Source organism: Bos grunniens, chromosome 15, assembly GCF_055505025.1.
Source record: "Bos grunniens cultivar Pamir isolate PY7600 chromosome 15, Bosgru_T2T1.0, whole genome shotgun sequence".
Taxonomy (NCBI): Eukaryota; Metazoa; Chordata; class Mammalia; order Artiodactyla; family Bovidae; genus Bos; species Bos grunniens.
This window is the reverse complement of record NC_141179.1, coordinates 40961344-40982231: the sequence shown is the minus strand read 5'-3', so window position 1 is coordinate 40982231 and position 20888 is coordinate 40961344. Positions and strand designations below refer to the sequence as shown.

The window sequence follows — 20888 nt, the reverse complement described above, 5'->3', positions numbered from 1 at the left end:
CCTTAAAGAAATAATGTGAATTCCTTACCTTAGAACAGAATGGAAATGCAAAGAAAGGAATTAGGTTAAGGCTGACCAGCTCTGAAAATAATACCTGTACCCATTGTTATTTCAATAGCCAGGACATGGAAGTAACCTATATGTCCATCAACAGATCAATGGATAAAGAAGATGTGGCACATATTTAATGGAATATTACTCAGTCATAAAAAGAAAATGAAATTGTGCCATTTGCAGAGATATGGTCATGAAAACAGTCTTTATTGACCTAGAAGCTGTCATAAAGAGTGAAGTAAGTCAGAAAGAGAAAAACAGATATCATATATTAACATATATATGTGGAATCTAGAAAAATGGTACAAATAAACTTGTTTGCAAAGCAGAAATAGAGACACAGACATAGAGAACAAACGTACAGACAGCAAGGAGGGAATGGGGTACTGGGAGGAACTGGGAGATTGGGATCGACCTACACACACTGTGTACACACCCAATATATAAAGAGGGGCTTCCCTGATGGTTCAAGCAGTAAGGAATCTGTCTGCAATGCAAGAGATCCAAGAAGCCACGGATTCTATCCCTCGTTTGGAAAGATGCCCTGGAGGAAGAAATGACGGCCCACTCCAATATTCTTGCCTGGAAAATCCCACAGACTGAGGAGCCTAGTGGGCTACAGTCGATGGGATGGCAAAGAGTCAGTTACGACTGAGTATGCATGCACAATGCATAAAATGAATGGCTAATGAGAGCTTACTGTATAGCACAGGAAATGCTACTCAGTGCTCTATGGTGACCTAAATGGGAAGGAAATACAAACAAGAGGCGATGTATGCATATGCATGGTTGATTCATGCTGCTGTACAGTAGAAACTAATACAAAGTGTAAAGCAACTATACTCCAATAAATTTTTTTTAAAAAAAGAGCTTTGTGTTTCTGAGGTCTTCTTAAGTCAGTATCCTAAGAATGTAAAGATTTTACCTACTCTATTAAATTAGGTCCATTTAGTTTCCTTGTATTTCCTTGCCCTTGCCCACCCACCAAACACACACACACACACACACACACACACACAGACTCACACTCAAAGCTCAGTTTACATTTAACTTGCTACTGCACGCTTCCATAAAGTGTAGAGAGAACCAGTATTCAAACGGAAAGTGAGAAACTTTCAAAACCTCAAATTTATGATCACTTGAATAAAAGCCAACTGAAATTTAATTTTTCTTATTTTTACAACATATTTTGCCAAACTAATGTAGACATAAACCTCTCAGTCTTTAAGTTACTTTGGGGCATAGACTAATTTCAAGCACTTTCTGCCAGTGCCAGTTTTATACCAACAATTTTAATACTAATTATTGTTCCTATATGTAATTGAACAAAGCACCCGGAGAACCTATTTTAAAATTTTTGTGTAAAATATTTATTGCAGTATAAAATACATATACAAATATTAAGTGCACAACTGATGAATTTTTGCAAAGTGCACATTTGTGTAGTCACCTTGGAGATCAAGATGTAGAAGACTTACCAACATTCAGAAGCCTTCGTCAGGTGTCTCCTCAAATACACGTGCCACCCAACAAAAATACCATCTGACTTCTGTCATCTTAGGTTACTTTTGCAGTTTTTTGACTTGATAAAAGTTGCATTGTTCAGTCTTGTGGTAGACAAAATTCTGGGAGGGCCCCATGCTGCCTGCCTCCCACATACTTGCCCTGTATAATCTCACTCTCTTGAGTTTGGTAAGATGTGGATATGATGGATCTCATTCTGCTGCTTAACTTATGGGATTTTGCAAATGTGATTACATTTCAGACCAATTGAGTTTGAGTTCATCAAAAGGGAGATGAGTAGGCCTAACTTAATTGGGGCTTCCCTCATGGCTCAGTTGGTAAAGAATCCCCAGGTTGATTCCTGGGCTGGGAAGATCCGCTGGAGAAGGGATAGGCTACCCACTCCAGTATTCCTGGGCTTCCCTTGTGGCTCAGCTGGTAAGGAATCCACCTGCAATGTAGGAGACCTGGGTTTGATCCCTGGGTTGGGAAGATCCCCTGGAGAAGGGAAAGGCTACCCACTCCAGTATTCTGGCCTGGAGAATTCCATGGACTGTAAAGTCCATGCGGTTGCAAAGAGTCAGACACGACTGAGTGACTTTGACTCACTTCACTCACTCACTCAGTCGGATGAGAACTTAATAAGAGGCTGGGCCCTTCTGAAGTCAGAAATTCGAAGCATGAGAAAGACATGGTCCTGCTGGCCTCGAAGGAGTAAACTGTCATTGTTGTGAGAGGGCTTGGAAGCAAAAGGCCTCAAGGAACTATAGCCAGCTGGCGGCTAGCAAGAAACGGACTCCGTGTCCTACAACCACTAGGAACTGGATGCTGCCCACAACCTGAATGAACTGGAAGAGAACTCTTAACTGCAGAGGAGACCCCAGCCCAGTGGATACTTCAACTGCAGCTTGTGAGACACTGAGCAGAGGACCCAGTGGAGCCAGACCTGTGCTTATGACCTACACGGCTGTGAGATCATCAGTGGGTGCCATTGTAAACTGCTACACTGGTGGTCACTGCTCCCACAGCAATGGAAAACTAATACAAGTGTGTGCTCTTTGGGGCCTGCCTTCTTTCATTAAACATTATGGGCAGAGCAGGGGGAGGCAGGGATCCGTGTCCATCTGCATTGCAGTGGTTCCCACTTTTCCGCCCCTGCGTTTTATGCTCTTGTATGAATATGCCACTCTTTATTGGTGCGTTCCGATGCTGGGCACTGAGGTCGTTTCCAGTTGTGAAGAACGCTGCTTTCAGCATCCCTATACATGTTGGAGAAGGCGATGGCACCCCACTCCAGTACTCTTGCCTGGAAAATCCCATGGATGGAGGAGCCTGGTAGGCTGCAGTCCATGGGGTCGCAAAGAGTTGGACACGACTGAGCGACTTCACTTTCACTTTTCACTCTCATGCATTGGAGAAGAAAATGGCAACCCACTCCAGTGTTCTTGCCTGGAGAATCCCAGGGACGGGGGAGCTTGGTGGGCTGCCGTCTATGGGGTCGCACAGAGTCGGACACAACTGAAGTGACTTAGCAGTAGCATACATATTGTTTCTGTTGGGTATTGTCAAAGATAAAGCCAGATACTAGTTAGAATGGTAAGGACAGAGTTTAATTAGTAATTTGGTGTCACAGTGGGGAAGAGAATTCAGCATCAACTGAACTCAGCTTTGATTTTGCCAGAGGTGGCTAGGTGTGTGACAGGGAGAATGAGGGAGTAGCAAGAGGGATAAGTGGGGTCTCAGGAGAGACAGGGAAGTGAGAAATCCCATAGGGTTCCTTAGTGTAAATGCTTTTTACTCAGCTGGGTCTGTTAGCTGGCAGAGATTGAAGTTAGGATTCTGTCCTCCCCCAGAAACTGGAAGACAGGCTCTATCCTTCCTGATAATTGCATTTGAAAGGGCTGGCTTTCTGGTCCTCCTCAGTGGTAGGAGATACATATACCTCTCAAAGGGACAGGTGAAAGATGGATAATTGTAAGCCCATTTTTTAGTAAAGGCTCTAAGAAAAGATGGTCAGGAGTCTATAAACAGATGTTGGCTAAAATGAACAATAAATTCATCAGTCTTGAGTTTTCTCAAGCAAGGACTTTAAGAGGGACTGAGCTGTTAGAAACCGTCAGTATCTAAGACTTTGCCATGCAGGAAGAATCGGGTATGCTAAACTATTTGTGTTGAGAGGATAGTTACTAAGGGCCAGGGTTGAGGTCTAGTTGAGAAGAAGGCTCAAGGGAGCTTGGCTAGAGTGTGGTCGAAGAAAGAGAATCATCATCAATATGTACGAGTACCTGGGAGTGAGTTGCGAGGTCCTGGGATTAGGCGTGATTGCTTTGCTTCAGCAGATACTGTCAAATGGTTTTCTAAAGTGAATGTACCAATATATACACCCTCCAGCAGGAAATGAGAACTCCCCTTCACCCATATCTTTGCCAATACGCTGTGGTCTCAGTTTTGTTTTGTTCATGTCACTATTTTTATGGGTGTGGGGTGGTATCTCATTATGATTTTAATTGGCCTTCACTTGATAATGATGTTGTGCTACTTTTCACATGCTTATGTATTGACAGATATTTTCTTGTATGAGGTACCTATTCAAGGCTTTTGTCCATACTTTCACTGTGTGGTCAGTCCCTTCCTGATTAGTTTGTAATCTGTGTAGACTCTGGATATAAACCCTTTGTCAGATATATATATATATATTAATATTTTTTATACATTATATAAAATATCTCCTCCCACTTTTTGACTCACTTTTTCATTCTCTAAAGATGTTTTTGATAAACAAAGACATGTATTTTAATGAAGTCAAATTTAACAGTATTTTCCCTTATTGCTGATTTTTGCTTCCTATTTATGAAATCTTTCCCTATTCTGAGGTCACAAAGATACTGTTGTATGTTACCTTCTGGAACTGCACTGTCTAGTATGGTACTCACTCTTTCACACTAGAGAATAGTTAGTGTGAGTGAGGAATTGAATTTTATTGAATATTAATGGATTTAAATTTTGCAACTGAAGCAATATAAAATATCTTTCTATTCGACTCAACTTTTTTCTTTTGATAGGATTACATTTCACTTTAACTATTAAAAATGCAGTATCTAAATCAAGATATGCTATAATTATAAAATATGCACCAGATCCCGAAGTCTTAGTATGAATGAAATAATCTAAAAGATCTCAATATTTTTATATTGATTATACATTGAAATGATAACATTTTTGAAAGTTGAGCTAAACATAGGATTAAGACTAATATCATCTGTTTATTTGTGCATTTTTTATTGTGGCTACTAGAAAATTTCAAATGGCATACATGGCTCACATTGGATTTCTATTGTCCAACTTCGCTAGAGAAGCTTTATTATTTTATCTTTTATAAATAAATCTGTGGCCAACATAGCATAGATGTTGGTATATTCTGAGAAGTAGGGTGAGCGTTTATTTTGTCCCATGTTGCTATCCAGTTGATTCAGCAGCATTTATTCGTTGCAGTGACACTTGTCATAAATGAAGCAGGTTCAGTTTTGAAACTTCTCTTCTCTTCCACTGGTTTGTCCGTCCTCGCACCTGAGTCGCACTGTTTTCATTATGTGGTTTTATAATAAATCTTCATAGTCTGAAGTAAATTTTCCACTTTGTTGTTCTTCAAGATTGTTTGATATTCTTGGCCTTTTGCATTTCCATATGACTTACAGAAGCAATTCATCAATTTCCACAAAAATATTTTCTGGGCATATGACTGGTATTGCATTGGCTGCAGAGATAAATTTAGAGAGAATTAACATCTTTGCAATATTAAGCCTTCCAATTCATGGACATAATACATTCCTGAAGACTTCTGCAGTTTCTGTCAGTGTTTTGTAGTTGTGGTAATCTGGCACAATTTTCATTACATATATGCCCAGTATTCAATATTTGTGTGTGCAGTTATAAATGATACAGTTTTAAACTGATTAAGTTAGAGACATTTGATAACTTTAGAATATTGTCTTCAGATCTAAGAACACACTATAACCCGCTATTTAGTCAGAGTTCTTAAAAATTCTGGATATAAGTCCTTCATCAGATATATGTTTGCAGATATTTTCTCCAAGCTGGTCAATTGTTTTTTCAATTTCATCATCATCCAAAAAAATAGAAGCTTTTAATTTGATGAAGACAAATTAATTAATTTTTTTATAATTTGAGTTAGAGTTAAGAAATCTTTATAAACCCAGAGTCACTAAGGCTCTCTCCTATGTTTCCTCTCAGAAATTTTACAGTCTTTAGCTTTGGAGCTTAAGTCTATAATCCAATTCTAATTAATTTTGTATAGTATAAATAAAAGTCAAAGTTTTTGACCATGGTTATCCAACTGTTACAGTCCCACTTATTAAAAAGACTGTTCTTTGCTCATTGTGTTACTGTAGCATCTTCACAGATAATCAGTTGACTATATGTGTATGGGTTTACCACTGCACTTTCTACTCTATTTCATTAATCCGTATGTTTATCCCTACATTCTCCTGACTGCTATAGCTTCAGAGCAAGTCTTGCAAACACATAGTGAGAGTCTTCCAATTTTGTTCTTAAATATTATTTTTGCTATTCTCAGTTTTCTGTGTTTCCAAACAGTTTAGCTTGTCAATTTCTACCAAATAAGCCTACTGGGATTTTGATTGAGGCTGTTTTTAATCTCTGAATAATTTGGGAACAGTTGGTACCTACTGAGTCTTTCAGTCCATGGAGATGGAATATCTCTCAACACAGGTTTTCTTAGGTTTCAGTGTGTACTTCCGGCACACATTTTGCTAAATGTATTCCTTAAGACAACTGAACAATAATGTTACTTGGGAGTTTCATACTTTGTTGTTGCTGCTATTATATGTGGAACGGCCTTCTTAATTTTTATTTTCGTTGTTGTTCGGTCACTAAGTCATGTCTGACTCTGTGACCCCATGGATTACAGCCCACCAGCCTCCTCTGTTCACCACTGTCTCCTGGAGTTTGCTCAAATTCATGTCCATTGAGTTGGTGATGCTATCTAATTGTCTCATCCTCTGGCACCCACTTCTCCTTTTGCTTTCAATCTTTCCTGCATCAGGGTCTTTTCAAATGGATTGGCTCTTTGCATCAGGTCGCCAAAGTTTTGGAGTTTCAGTTGCTAATATATAGAAACATACTCGACTTTTTATGTTGTGCTTGCTGAACTCTCTTATTATTCTAGTAGAGTTTTTTGTGAGATTTTCTACATACATAATGATGTTGTCTGAAAATAAAGACAATTTGACATCTTCCTTTCTAGTTTGTATACCTTTTATTTAATTTTATTGTTCTGCCTGGGATCTCCTAAATAGAAGTGGAATGCTAAATAGTGCATTGTCTTTTTAACCCAGTATCAGAAGGCTTGTATTTCACTACTAAATATATTATTTGCTATAGATTATATTTATTGATTTATAACATTATGTGTCTTATGTGTACAGCATTATATTTTGACCCCTATATACACTACAGCATACTCACCACCAAAGTTTTAGTTTCCATCCATTACCATAAAGTTGACCTTCTTTACTCATTTTCCCTCCCCCTACCCTCTTCCCTCTGGTAATCATTATTCTGTTCTCTGTATTTACATGTTTTTAATGTGCTTTCATTTGATTTGTTCAATTAATTTATTTTTGCATTCCCCACACCAGTTGCATTATGTATTCACCACACCATTCCCCATATCATATGCAATCGTCTTTCTCCGTCTTGCTTGTTTCACTAGCATAAAATCACCAAGGTCCATGCATGCTGTCACAAATGGCAAGATGTCATCCTTTTTTATGGATTCTACCATGTGGGCTTCCCTGGTGGTTCAGCAGTAAAGAATCTGCCTTCAATGCAGGAGAAAGGGGTTTGATCCCTGGGTCAGGAAGATCCCCTGGAGGAGGGCAGGGCAACCCACTCCAGTATTCTTGCCTGGAGAATCCCATGGACAGAGGAGCCTGGTAGGCTAGTCCATAGCGTGGCAAAGAGTCAGACACAACTGAAGCAGGCTGGATTCTATCATATACCACATCTCTCTTTTCATTCGTTGATGGACACTTAGGTTGTTCTCATAACTTGGCTATTGAAAATAATGCTATGATGAACATGGTGTGGTGTATATATCTTTGGAAATTAGTATCTTGTGCTCTTTGGATAAATATCCAGAACTGGAATAGCTGGATCATATCTGTTTGTAATTTTTTTTTAATTAATTTTATTTTATTTTTAAACTTTACATAATTGTATTAGTTTTGCCAAATATCAAAATGAATCCGCCACAGGTATACATGTGTTCCCCATCCTGAACCCTCCTCCCTCCTCCCTCCCCATACCATCCCTCTGGGTCGTCCCAGTGCCCTAGCCCCAAGCTCCAGTATGGTGCATCGAACCTGGACTGGCATCTCTTTTCATACATGATATTTTACATGTTTCAGTGCCATTCTCCCAAATCTTCCCACCCTCTCCCTCTCCCACAGAGTCCATAAGACTGTTCTATACATCAGTGTCTCTTTTGCTGTCTCGTACACAGGGTTATTGTTACCATCTTTCTAAATTCCATATATATATGTGTTAGTATACTGTATTGATGTTTTTCCTTCTGGCTTACTTCACTCTGTATAATAGGCTCCAGTTTCATCCACCGCATTAGAATTGATTCAAATGTATTCTTTTTAATGGCTGAGTAATACTCCGTTGTGTATATGTACCATAGCTTTCTTATCCATTCATCTGCTGATGGACATCTAGGTTGCTGCCATGTTCTGGCTATTATAAACAGTGCTGCGATGAACATTGGGGTTGTTTGTAATTTTTTGAAGAACCTCCATAATGTTTTCTGTTGTGGCTGCACCTGTTTATATTCCCACCAACAGTATATGGGTGTTCCTTCTGATAGATATAGAAATAATCAGATTTTCTATCTCTTCTTATATTAGTTTTGTAAGCTGTGTTTTCCATTAAGTTTGTCTATTTTATCTAAATTTTCAAATTTATTGTCACAAAATGGTTTTTGGTTAGTAGCTCCCTTTAATACTCTGTAGAACTTTTTATCTTAAGTATTGGTAAGTGTGTTTTTTGTCTCATTTTTCTTAATTATTCTTGATGGAGGTTATCAACTTCATTCATCGTTTTAAGAAAAAGATTTTTGCTTTGTTAATATTTCTGCTTTGTTTTTATTGTCTCTCATAATCTGTTCTTATCCTGAGTATGCTCTTCCTTTTAGTTTCCTTAGGTTCGTTTAGTGGCTCTTTTTCTAGTTTCTTAAAGTATTAATAGATCTTAGAGCATCAATTCTCAACTTTTCTCTTTTACGTAACGTGTACATTTAAAGCTACATTCTAGTCATTTTGTTGTACTGTATTTTTATCAGCCAGTTCAAATTTATTTTACTTCTTTTTTGATCTATAAGTTGTTACAAATTATTGCTTAAGTTCTAAACGTCTACTTTGTATTTTTAAATTTATTTATTTTTAATTGGAAGATAATTGCTTTACTGTGTTATGTTGGTTTCTGCCATACATCAACATGGATCAGCCATAGGCATACAAATATCCCCTCCCTCCTGAACCTCCCTCCTACCTCCCACCCCACCCCACTTTCTATTTATACTTCTTATTCTTGGTTTCTAGCTTAACCTCTCTGTCATCGGAAGATATACTATGTATGACTTCAGTCCTTTGGAATTTGTTGATACTTGCTTTATGGTTTGGCATATTACCAATTTAGTAAATGTTGCATGTGCTCTGAAGAAATATTCTCTAGTTATTGTGGGGTTGTTCTCTGTCAGGCGGTTACATCACATATGTTGGTGTTTGCTCACATCTTCTGTGCCCTTTCTGTCACTTGTACTTCTGACCAACTAGATATGAGCAGAGGTTCTTCCCATTCCTTCCCTTGGGTTCAATAGTTTGCTAATGTGGTGTAGAACTCAACACACATTTACTTACACTTATTAGTTTATTATAAAGGATATGATAAAGGTTACAAATGAACAGCCTGAGAAGAAATACATAAGGTGAAGTCTGGAAGGATCCCAAGCACAGGAGCTTCTGCTCCCATGCAGCTGGGGTACGACACCCTCCCAGCACATGGATGTGTTCACCAATGTGGAAGCTCTCCAAAATCTGTACGTTAGGGATTTTTATGGTGGCTTCATCACATAGGTATAATCGATTATTGGCTCATCTTCCAGCCCCTCTCCCCTCTTGAGAGGATGGGTATTAGGGATAAAAGTTCCAAGCTTCTAATCATGGCTTAGTCTTTCTATTGACCAGCTCCTATTCCCAAGCCCACCAACAATCACCTCATTAGAACAAAAGATACTCCTATCACCTAGGAAATTCTAAGGGTTTTAGGAGCCCTGTGTCAGGAATTGAGGTCAAAGATCAAATATTAGCAGAAACTGGGACAGAGACCAATACAGAAGGTCCTTGATTTATAATGGTTCAATTTACAATTTTATTTTATTTTTTCTACTTTATTGTGGTGCAAAAGCAATAGGCATTCAGTAGAAGCCACTCTTCGATTTTGAATTTTGATCTTTTCCCAGGCTAGAGATACAAGATGACATATTCTATAGAGAGCCACAGCTCCCAATCAGCCAGGAGATCACAAGGGTAAATAACTGATACTCTTACACTCATCTGCACTCAATCATTTGGTTTCCCATTTCAGCATAGTATTCAATAAACTATATGAGATTTTCTACACATTGTTATAAAACAGGCTTTGTATTAGATGATTTTTTCCCCAACTATAGGCAATATAAGTGTTCAGAGCACGTTATGGGTAGGCTAAGCTAAGCTATGACATGTAGTAAGTGAGATACGGAATGAATTTTCAACTTAAAAGTATTTTCAACTTAGGATGGGATTGTCGGGATATAACCCCATTATAAGTTGAGGATTATCAATAGTTGTATTTCTTATTATTTTACACTAACTTACATTAAACAGTCAATTGTATTTTAAAGAAAAAAAAAACCATAAAGAAAAGTTATTTTTTATTTACCATTCTGAAGTTCTTCATTCCATCTGGTATATTCCTTCTGCTACAGAGTTTTCTAAAATTTTTTTGTATCCATGTCTGCTAACAACAAATTATTCTAACTTTTTTTTTCCTTAAAAAAAGATCACCTTTATTCTTGCTTTAAGTTGAACGTGTTGTTTCACTGGACATAGAATCAAAAATTGACAGATGATTTTTTTCTTTAAGCATTTTAATGATGCACTATTGTCTTTTGGCTTATTTCAGTTCTGACAAGATATCCATGGATATTTTTATGTTTGTTTCCCTGTAGGAAATGTATTATTTTTCTCAGTCTGCTTTTAAGATTTTGTCTATATCTCTGGTCTTTGGCAATTTTATTATCATGAGGCTTGCTATGATTTTCTTTGTGTTTATCCTGCTTGTGGTTTTTTTGAGCTTATTGAAGCTATGGATTTACAATTTTCTTTAAATTTGCATGATTTTCAGCAATATTCTCTCAACTACATTTTCTGTTCCTGCCATTCTCCCTCTATCTCCTGGTTCTCCAATCACATGTATTTTAGACCATTTGATTTTGCATCACACATCACTGAGGTCTGTTCATTTTTTTCAGTGTCTTTTTCGCTGTGCTTCAATTTGTATAGTTTTTTATTTTATTGCTATTTTTTAATTTCACTGAATATTTTCTTCTTTAGTACTTAGTCTGCTGACAGTATTTAGTCTGCTGTTAAACTGATCTGGTGAACATTTCATTTCAGATTTTATAATTTTCATCTTCATAGGGACCATTTGATTCTTATAAAAATATCTTTCATTTCTGTCCTCATTCTGTTCATGCTTTCTTTTTAAATTCTTGAGTACATTAAAATAACTCTTTTTAAAATCTTTGTCTAGTTTCATGGGCTTCACTGGTGGCTCAGACAGTAAAGAATCTGCCTGCAATGTGGGATACCTGGGTTCAATTGGGAAGATCCCCTGGAGAAGGGAAAGTCTACCCAATCCAGTATTCCTGCCTGGAGAATTCCAAGGACAGAGGAGCCTGGCAGACTCCTTCGGATATCAGAATCAGACACAACTGAGTGACTTTCACTAACTCACTCACCAGTTTCATTTTTGAGTCTTATTTTATTGATTGATTTTTCTCTTGATTATCAGACTCATTTTCCTGCTTTTTTTGTGTATCTAGTAACTGTTTGTAATTTTCTTGAAAAGATCTCTAGTCTTCCCCATTCTATTATTTGCATTGATCACTTAGGAAGGCTTTCTTATCTCTCCTTGCTATTCTTTGGAACTCTGCATTCAAATGGGTATATCTTTCTGCATCTCCTTTGCCTTTCTATATCTCTTCTTACCTGTAAGTTCTCCTCAGACAACCATTTTGCCTTCTTGCATTTCTTTTTGTTGGGAATGGTCTTGATCCCTGCCTCCTGTACAATGGCATGAACCTCCATCAATAGTTCTTCAGGCACTCTGTCTATCAGATCTAACCCCTTTTATTTATTTCTTACTTCTACTGTATAATTGTAAGGGATTTGATTTAGGTCATACCTGAATGGTCTAGTGGTTTTTCCTACTTTCTTCAATTTAAGTCTGAATTTGGCAATAAAGAGTTCATGATCTGAGCCACAGTCAGCTCCTGGTCTTGTTTTTATTGACTGTATAGAGCTTCTCCATCTTTGGCTGCAGAGAATATAATCACCTTGATTTCAGTATTGACCATCTGGTGATGTCCATGTGTAGAGTCTTCTCTTGTGTTGTTGGAAGAGGGTGTTTGCTGTGACCAGTATGTTCTCTTGGCAAAACTCTGTTAGCCTTTGCCCTGCTTCATTCTGTACTCCAAGGCCAATTTGTCTGTTACTCCAGGTATTTCTTGACTTACAACTTTTGCATTTCAGTCCCCTATAATGAAAAGGACATCTTTTTTGGGTATTAGTTCTAGAAGGTCTTGTAGATCTTCATAGAACCATTCAACTGCAGCTTCTTCAGTATTACTGGTCAGGGCATAGACTTGGATTACTGTGATATTGAATGGTTTGCCTTGGAAACAAACAGAGATCATTCTGTCATTTTTGAGATTGAATCCAAGTACTGCATTTCAGACTCTTGTTGACTACTACTCCATTTCTTCTAAGTGATTCTTGCCCTGAGTAGTAGACATAATGATCATCTGAGTTAAATTCACCCATTCCAGTCCATTTTAGTTCGCTGATTCCTAAAATGTCGATGTTCACTCTTGCCATCTCCTGTTTGACCACTTCCAATTTGTCTTGATTCATGGACCTAACATTCCAGGTTCCTATGCAATATTGCTCTTTACAGCATCAGACTTTATTTCCATCACCAGTCACATCAACAACTGGAAAGAAATAGAGGAAAACAATAGAATGAAAAAGAATAGAGATCTCTCCAAGAAAATTAGAGATACCAAGGGAACATTTCATGCAAAGATGGGCTCAATAAAGGGCAGAAATGGTATAGACTTAACAGAAGCAGAAGATGTGAAGAAGAGGTGGCAAGAATGCACAGAAGAACTACACAAAAAAGATCTTCATGACCCAGATAATCACAGTGGTGAGATCACTCACCTAGAGCCAGACATCCTGGAATGTGAAGTCAAGTGGGCCTTAGAAAGCATCACTACGAACAAAGCTAGTGGAGATGATGGAATTCCAGTTGAGCTATTTCAAATCCTAAAAGATGATGCTGTGAAAGTGCTGTACTGAATATGCCAGCAAATTTGGAAAACTCAGCAGTGGCCACAGGACTGGAAAAGGTCAGTTTTCATTCCAATCCCAAAGAAAGGCAATGCCAAAGAATGTTCAAACTACTGCACAATTGCACTCATTTCACATGCTAGCAAAGTAATGCTCAAAATTCTCCAAGCCAAGCTTCAACAATACGTGAACCATGAACTTCCAGATTTTCAAGCTGGATTTAGAAAAGGCAGAGGAACCAGATCAAATTGCCAACATCTGTTGAATCATCAAAAAAGCAAGAGAGTTCCAGAAAAACATCTATTTCTGCTTTATTGACTATGCCAAAGCTTTGACTGTGTGTGGATCACAACAAACTGTGGAAAATTCTTCAAGAGATGGGAATACCAGACCGCCTGACCTGTCTCCTGTGAAATCTCTATGCAGGTCAGAAAACAACAGTTAGAACTGGACATAGAACAAAAGACTGGTTCCAAATCAGGAAAGGAGTATGTCAAGGCTGTATATTGTCACCCAGCTTATTTAACTTATATGCAGAGTACATCATGAGAGACACTGGGCTGGATGAAGCACAAGCTGGAATCAAAACTGCTGGGAGAAATATCAATAACCTCAGATATGTAGAGACACCACCCTTATGGCAGAAAGTGAAGAAGAACTAAAGAGCTTCTTGATGAAAGTGAAAGAGGAGAGTGAAAAAGTTGGCTTAAAGCTCAACATTCAGAAAACGAAGATCATGGCATCTGGTCCCATCACTTCATGCACATAGATGGAGAAGCCATGGAGACAGTGAGAGACTTTATTTTGTGGGGCTCCAAAATCACTGCAGATGGTGACTGCAGCCATTAAATTAAAAGATGCTTGCTCCTTGGAAGAAAAGTTATGACCAACCTAGATGGCATATTGAAAAGCAGAGGCATTACTTCGCCAACAAAGGTCTGTCTAGTCAAGGCTATAGTTTTTCCAGTGGTCATGTATGGATGTGAGAGTTGGACTATAAAGAAAGCTGAGCACTGAAGAACTGATGCTTTTGAACTGTGGTCTTGGAGAAGACTCTTGAGAGTCCCTTGGACTGCAAGGAGATCCAACCAGTCCATCCTAAAGGAAATCAGTCTTATTCATTGGAAGGACTGATGCTGAAGCTGAAACTCCAATACTTTGGCCACCAATGCAAAGAACTGACTCATTGGAAAAGACCCTGATGCTGGGAAAGATTGAAGGCAAGAGAAGGGGATGACAGAGGATGAGATGGTTGGGTGGCATCACCGACTTAAGGGACATGAGTTTGGGTAAACTCCAGGAGGTGATGATGGACTAAGGGCCTGGCGTGCTGCAGCCATGGGGTTGCAAAGAGTCGGACACGACTGAGCAACTGAACTGAACTGAACTTAGTAACTGTTTACTGGCCGCTAGATTTGTGGGGCTGCAAAGAGTCAGATATGACTGAGCAATTAAACAACAAAATAATTTTGTAAATATTACATTTTCAAGTGTCTCTATTTTGTTCCTTCATTTAAAGAATGTTATATAGGCATTAAAGAGTGTTTGGCAGACAGTAAAGTAACTTGCAGACCAATTTGTTTCTTTCAAGGCTGGTTTTTAAACTTATTCAGTTATGTCTGTAATTACCTTTATTCTAGAACTAATTTATCCCTATTACTCAAGTGTGACTCTTCTGTGGTCTCCCCTCTAATGCCCTCAATATTTTCTCTACCCTAGTTGGGTAAAACTTGTAGCTTTCCCAGTCTTGTGAAAGCTGTAGAGATTATTTCCGCTATAACTTTGCAACAGTTATCGGCCCAACCTTTTGCAGTTTCTCTCTGTGAACCTATGATAGACTGAAGTTGATGTCTATGCCTTTTTCTGAAGTCCTTTTTCTGCAAAGCTCCTTCCTCTCAAGTACTCTTCCCCACTTATTCCAATTGTCTCAGTCCAGTCAAACACTGACCTCTGTCTTCTCCAAGAATCTGCTGTGCTCTGTTTAGGTTCTTCCTACCTGCCCTGTGTTCTGGAAAGTGTCTGCAGCAGAAAACTACTGGTTGTGGGGCTTCCCTTGTTTGCTGTGTTCCTGCCTTTATCACAGGTCTGCACTGCCTCGTGTCCAATGTCTGGAAGCAAAGCAGCTGCTTCGTATAGTTCGTCCTGACTTCTGGTGCTTTGTGGTAGGAGATCAATTCCAGAATCAGTCGCTCCATTGCAACCAGAGTAGAACAATGCTGCCAAGCTTTATAAGCTTGCAAGTGAAAACTAAACCAGAACGAATGGGTCTATGATGGAATAGAGTACAGGGGAAGAGATTCAGGTGTAACTATTTAACTTTATATAACTTTGCCAGAAGTATAAGAAATGCTTCATAATTAGAAACATTTTCTTCTCAATTTCAAAATAAAATTCAATAGAAATATTTATTTTTGAGATTTAGAAAAAGCTTTAAATTTAGATACTATACTTCCTCCACAAAATAAAGATTAATCAGGCAGTTTTACAGGTGGCACATGTGGTAAAGAACCCACCTGCCCCTGCAGGAGACATAAGAGGCATGGGTTTGATCCCTGAGTTGGGAGAGTCTTCTGGAGGAGGGCATGGCTACTCATTCCAGTATTCTTGCCTGGAGAATCCCATGGATAGAGGGTCCAAAGCTATAGTCCATAGCGTCGCAGAGTCAGACATGACTGAAGCAACTATCACGACACTAATATTGCAGTAGTGTTCATTGGGATCAATGATGATGATGTAGCAATAGCTGCTGCTTCATTATATGGGTGAGGCAGCTGATGGTAATGAAAACGTCTACTTAAGCACCTGCAATGAACCAGGCGGGATTCCCAAGTGGCTCAGTGGTTAAGAATCATCTGCCAATGCAGGAGATGCGGGTTTGATCCCTGGGTCAGGAAAATCGCCTGGAGGAGGAAATGGCAACCCACTCCAGTATCCTTGCCTGGACAATCCCCTGGACAGAGAAGCATGGAGGGCTATAGTCCATGGGGTCACAAAGAGTTGGACACGACTGAGCATGCACGCATGCATCCAGTGGACAGGTACTGTGTTAGACTCTTTACATTGATCTTTCTTCTTCCACAGCAGTTCCGCAAGTTAGAAATCACAATCCCCAGAAACTCAAGGGGTGAAGTTAGTTCCTCAAGCTTACAGAAGGGAATAGTCAGTGCTTAAAATACTCAGCAGTAATTTAGTGGCTCGAGCTGGGACACAATCTCAGATCCCTACCAACAGTGCCTCCACCATTATTATGCTGCTCCTGATTCTATCTTCACCTGAGCTTTCCCATCTGGCAAATTAAAGTGAAAAACAGTTAACTCCCTCCCCAGAGAGGCTATGTTATTATATAGATGTTTTGCATTATTTTGCTTTGAATAACAGCATATGTAAATGTGTTCCTGGAGGTTAAAATTACCCTTATTTTTTAAAACTTGGCCTCTCCCACTGGGGTGAATAGTTGAAAATTATGGGGAAGAAAAGGCAGGCTGGAGAGAATGTTAGTCAGCTTGAAATTGCCTCTCCTCCCTCCATACCCAGCACACATTTCTCTTTCGATAGAACCTGCCATGGCAGAGTAAAGATGAGTAAGTTTTCTATCACAGAGTCCTAGCTGGTTCTGATATCCAGTGTTTAGGGTGGGTTAATCCAGATATTAATCATTGACTCTGCTTCAGGTTGATGTGTCTGGGCAGATGTTGTTGCTGAGCAGAATACAAGTCTCCTATGGAACCTGGAAGACTTTATCACACTTGGGCCCCAGAGAAGTCACAAAGAGATTCGAGCAAACATGGGCACTTCCTGCCTCTAAACATCTACCTCTTGTTGAGGAGTTGGCATGTCCCCTCGACTTCAGCTCTCCCATGGGCCTGGAACTGTTGAGTCCTCCCTATCTTAAACTGCCTTTTCTGGCATTTGAATCATCACTTCAATGATGTGATAATATCTGCAAGTTGGGAAAATAAAAGTGGCATTTGTTTAGCCATAATTAATGAAATATTTATGTTGCATGAGACTATGTGATAAAACCTTAGGCTTAGAGTCCTTTTGCTTCTGATTACATTTGGGATTTTTTTTTCTATGACCAGACATTCTGACGCCAGCCCTTTTACACTGAGCAGATGTCATGTAGTAAAAATGGGTGCCAGATGCTGTGAGCCGCAGAAGGGCGATTTGTTTAAGAGCTGGCTCTGACTTTTTTGCATTCAATTACTCTGCAGAACGAACCTTACACAAGCATTTAGGTAACTCAGCTAACTTCAGACACGCATTTTAATAATAGATTTCATCTCTGAATGCATTCTAAGCAACACACTATATAAATGGTGTTTAAGGAATTAATTGATTTCTGCATAATACCTTTTTTTTTTTTTAAACATGAAAAGAGAGCTGCAAAGCTCTTGGCAGGGACCCAGAAATGTAATTAACGTGGAGGGCCAAATTTTCAGTTGCCCTTAGGTGCTGCCGCTTCATGCTCACGGCAGGTGCAGGGAAGGGAGGGTGGGGAGGAAGAGAACGGGGGTGGCAGGGAGGAGGGAGAGGCGGCTCTGGGTCATGAAGCGGGAGAAGAAGCTAGGAGTTCAAGTGAGTTCTGTTCCCATTTCAGGTCCCACTCACGTCCCCATCAGAGCGCAGGGGACAGGGACTGTCTCTTCCACCTCTTCCTCCACCACCTCCTCTGCAGATGAGGAATTCCATCCCCAGCCTTCCTCGCGGTCAAAGGTAACAACACTTGGCAAACCAACGGGGGCCTTGGCTTGTGGGGGCCGTTTTACCATCCTGATTTCAGACCCAATGTGGGCTCCAGCTGCAGCAGTTTCATTAGGAAGATCATGTTTCATTGCATCTGACAGCAACCACTCTTTTTTACCTGGAACACCCTAAGGATTATCTTTATATATATATAAAAGATATATATATCTTTATATATATATATATAAAACTTTTAGAAGCTTGCCTTTCTCAGAAATGTCAAAATGGGAAGGCGGAAAAAAACAGATGTATTGACTTGAAACCATTTGGTGACTGCAGCTCTTAAAGTGGGTTTAATATGTGATCCAACAAGCAAACCATCGAAAAAAATTACAGCAAGCAGATGCATATTTCCCTGGGGGAAGCACAGCTTCATTTAAGAAGCACTAGAGGCAGATTGCATGGAAAATGTTATGTTTATTCTAATCAGAAATGCGAAATGAACCATGCAGTTGCATCTAGACTCCGAGGATCCCCACTGACTAGCTGAGTGCCGGCAGGGGGACAGCCGTTCTTCTCTTTGCTTAATGAACATTAATTTACGAAGCACCCTTTAAACAACTCCCGTACCAATGGATTTAAAAACACAAACGTTGTTGTATGTCTTTAAATGCGTCTGTATGGCACATATGTGGAGACATGCATCCCATGACCAAATCCCACCATTGTTTCCTTTGTCTGCTGGGGCTGGAAGGGCTGAATCGCTGGACTGCATGTGCTTCCTGGGCGGACAGAGAAGCGGTTCACTGCTGCGGCAGTGTTTACTTTCTGGAGCAGTGAGGATCTGAGGAGAAAGAGAGAGAACCAAATTTATTTACTTAAACTCAACTTTTCCATATCTGGCACTAGGAGCTTTGGCGTCATCTCAAGTCACTCAGGGGTTCCAGCTCCCCAAGGCCCAGCTTGGAGCAAGTCAGGAGGGAACTGGGATGTGTGTGTGTGTGAGAGAGAGAGAGAAAGAGAAGAGAGGGAGGGAGGAGGAGAGAGAGGGGGGCGGAGAGAATGAGAATAAGACAATACTGAGAGATTTCTAATTTCTGACTGTGGGTGTGTCTGATTAGTTTGGCACTCAACACAAATGAATCCTGTGTGTTGATTTCTAGGGTCTCCCTACAGGCCCTCTCACCCCCTTGAGTGACCCTGAGTTAATTCTGTATTCAAATGAGGCAGAGACCCCAGCATCAACCATCTTGACACTCATGGGGACCAAAAGAATGGAGTAGCCCAAAGCTCTCAAAACAGCAAGACCATGATAAACTAGGGCAAGCCTTCCAAAAAGCTTTGTGTCTTCCTGGTGACCCATATAAGCCTGCAGTGGGGGATAGCTGGGCTTCCCAGGTAGCGCCTTGGTAAAGAATCCGCCTGCCAATGCAGGAGACATGGGTTTGATCCCTGAGTCTGGAAGGTCCCTGGAATAGGAAATGGCAATCCACTCTCAGTATTTTTGCCTAAGAAATTCCATGAACAGAGGAGCCTGGCGGGCTATGGTCCCCGGGGTCACGAAGAGTCAGATATGGCTGAGAAGGCATGTATGTGGTAAAGCTCACTGGTGCTTCTGGCTTCTGACATGGCCCATTCTTCAGGAAGGGAAGCTGGCAAAAAGGCTCCTTCTTTACCACTTCTCAGAGCTCACACTGGAGGAATGGAAGGAGTGTTTTCCCCTCTGGTTTTTAAATCTATTTTGCCCCATACAGATATGTCCCCAACCATGTGGCATAGAGCCCATGTCAGCTCAAGTGAACCTTTACACAGGAAACTGATATGTGTGTTAGTTGCTTAGTCGTGTTTGACTCTTTGCAACTCATGGACTGTAGTCCACCAGGCTCCTCTGTTCATGGAATTCTTCAGGCAAGAATACTGAGTGGGTTGCCATGCCCTTCTCCAGGACAGGAAATGAGACAAAATAAATACCCTCAGCTCTTTGCTCTGTACCCCTCCCCTCAAATTAATGCCTGGATCTGACAGATGGGGACAGGCAGCTTGTCTTCAGCCCTGCCAGATTTCTTTCTTTCTCTGTCCTTTATCTTTTTCTTCCTTAGCCTCTTTGCTTTCCTCTCTGTATTGTCACCACTAGCACTGAGGATGTAAGAAGTGTGCCTGGCGCTTCGTAAGGTTATATGAGTGCTTGTTGATATAGCATCCCTTTTGTTTATGTCATCATCTTAAGAAAAGGCAGTACAAGACTTTCTTTACCCATCTAGGTTCTGCTTTGCTGACTCTTGATAAAGGAGTTGGGCATTGGCAACTTCGCTGCTGTAAAGTGCTGAGATGGTATGAGGCTGTCAAGGCATCCTCGCTGAAATTGTTTGAATGGTCTTATTTAGGGTGAAAGTCTAATATTTCTATAAAACAGAGGTGCATGATGTACCTACACTGTATTGGGCATGGGAAAGACAGAGTAAACTAGATGGACATACGGACACTTGGATTCAGGTTACCTGGGCTTAGCTACTGGTGCTTCCAATTCCTGATTGTGTCATCTTGGCTAAATTACTTAACTTCTCTGAGTTCTGATTTCCTTGTCTATTAAAAAAAAAACATACTTTGAAGAATAAGATGATATTTGTGAAGTAATCAGTACAGTGTCTGGCACATAGCACTCAGTACTTGCTGGCATTTATTATGTAGGTTAGTATCATGAGAGCTCAAGAGATATTTGTTAAATAAGGGACTGACTCTCCACAGAGATTGAGTTAGCCAATCTCTGGACAACTACCAGTGATTTCCACCATGCCCCTCTCCACCCCAGCCTTCTAAGAAAGGTCCTAGCCACTTAAAGTAGGGGTTTCCTCATCCAAATGGCCTAGAACATTTGCAGTGGTTGGCAGTCAATCTAGAAGTTGTCCTAGACTTGTCATGAAGACCTGG

The 20888-nt window shown here is 40.0% G+C and overlaps 1 protein-coding gene across 16 annotated transcripts in view; it reads left to right on the top strand.

The window, feature by feature from the left end:
* Positions 1-20888, top strand: part of MICAL2 (microtubule associated monooxygenase, calponin and LIM domain containing 2) — a 240860-nt gene that overhangs the window by 185980 nt on the left and 33992 nt on the right. For all 16 annotated transcript variants that reach the window (XM_086340006.1, XM_086340019.1, XM_086340017.1 and 13 more), the window contains one exon: positions 17875-17990. In XM_086340006.1, the coding sequence (XP_086196132.1) occupies positions 17875-17990 (116 nt within the window). The remainder of the gene's footprint in view (positions 1-17874; positions 17991-20888) is intronic.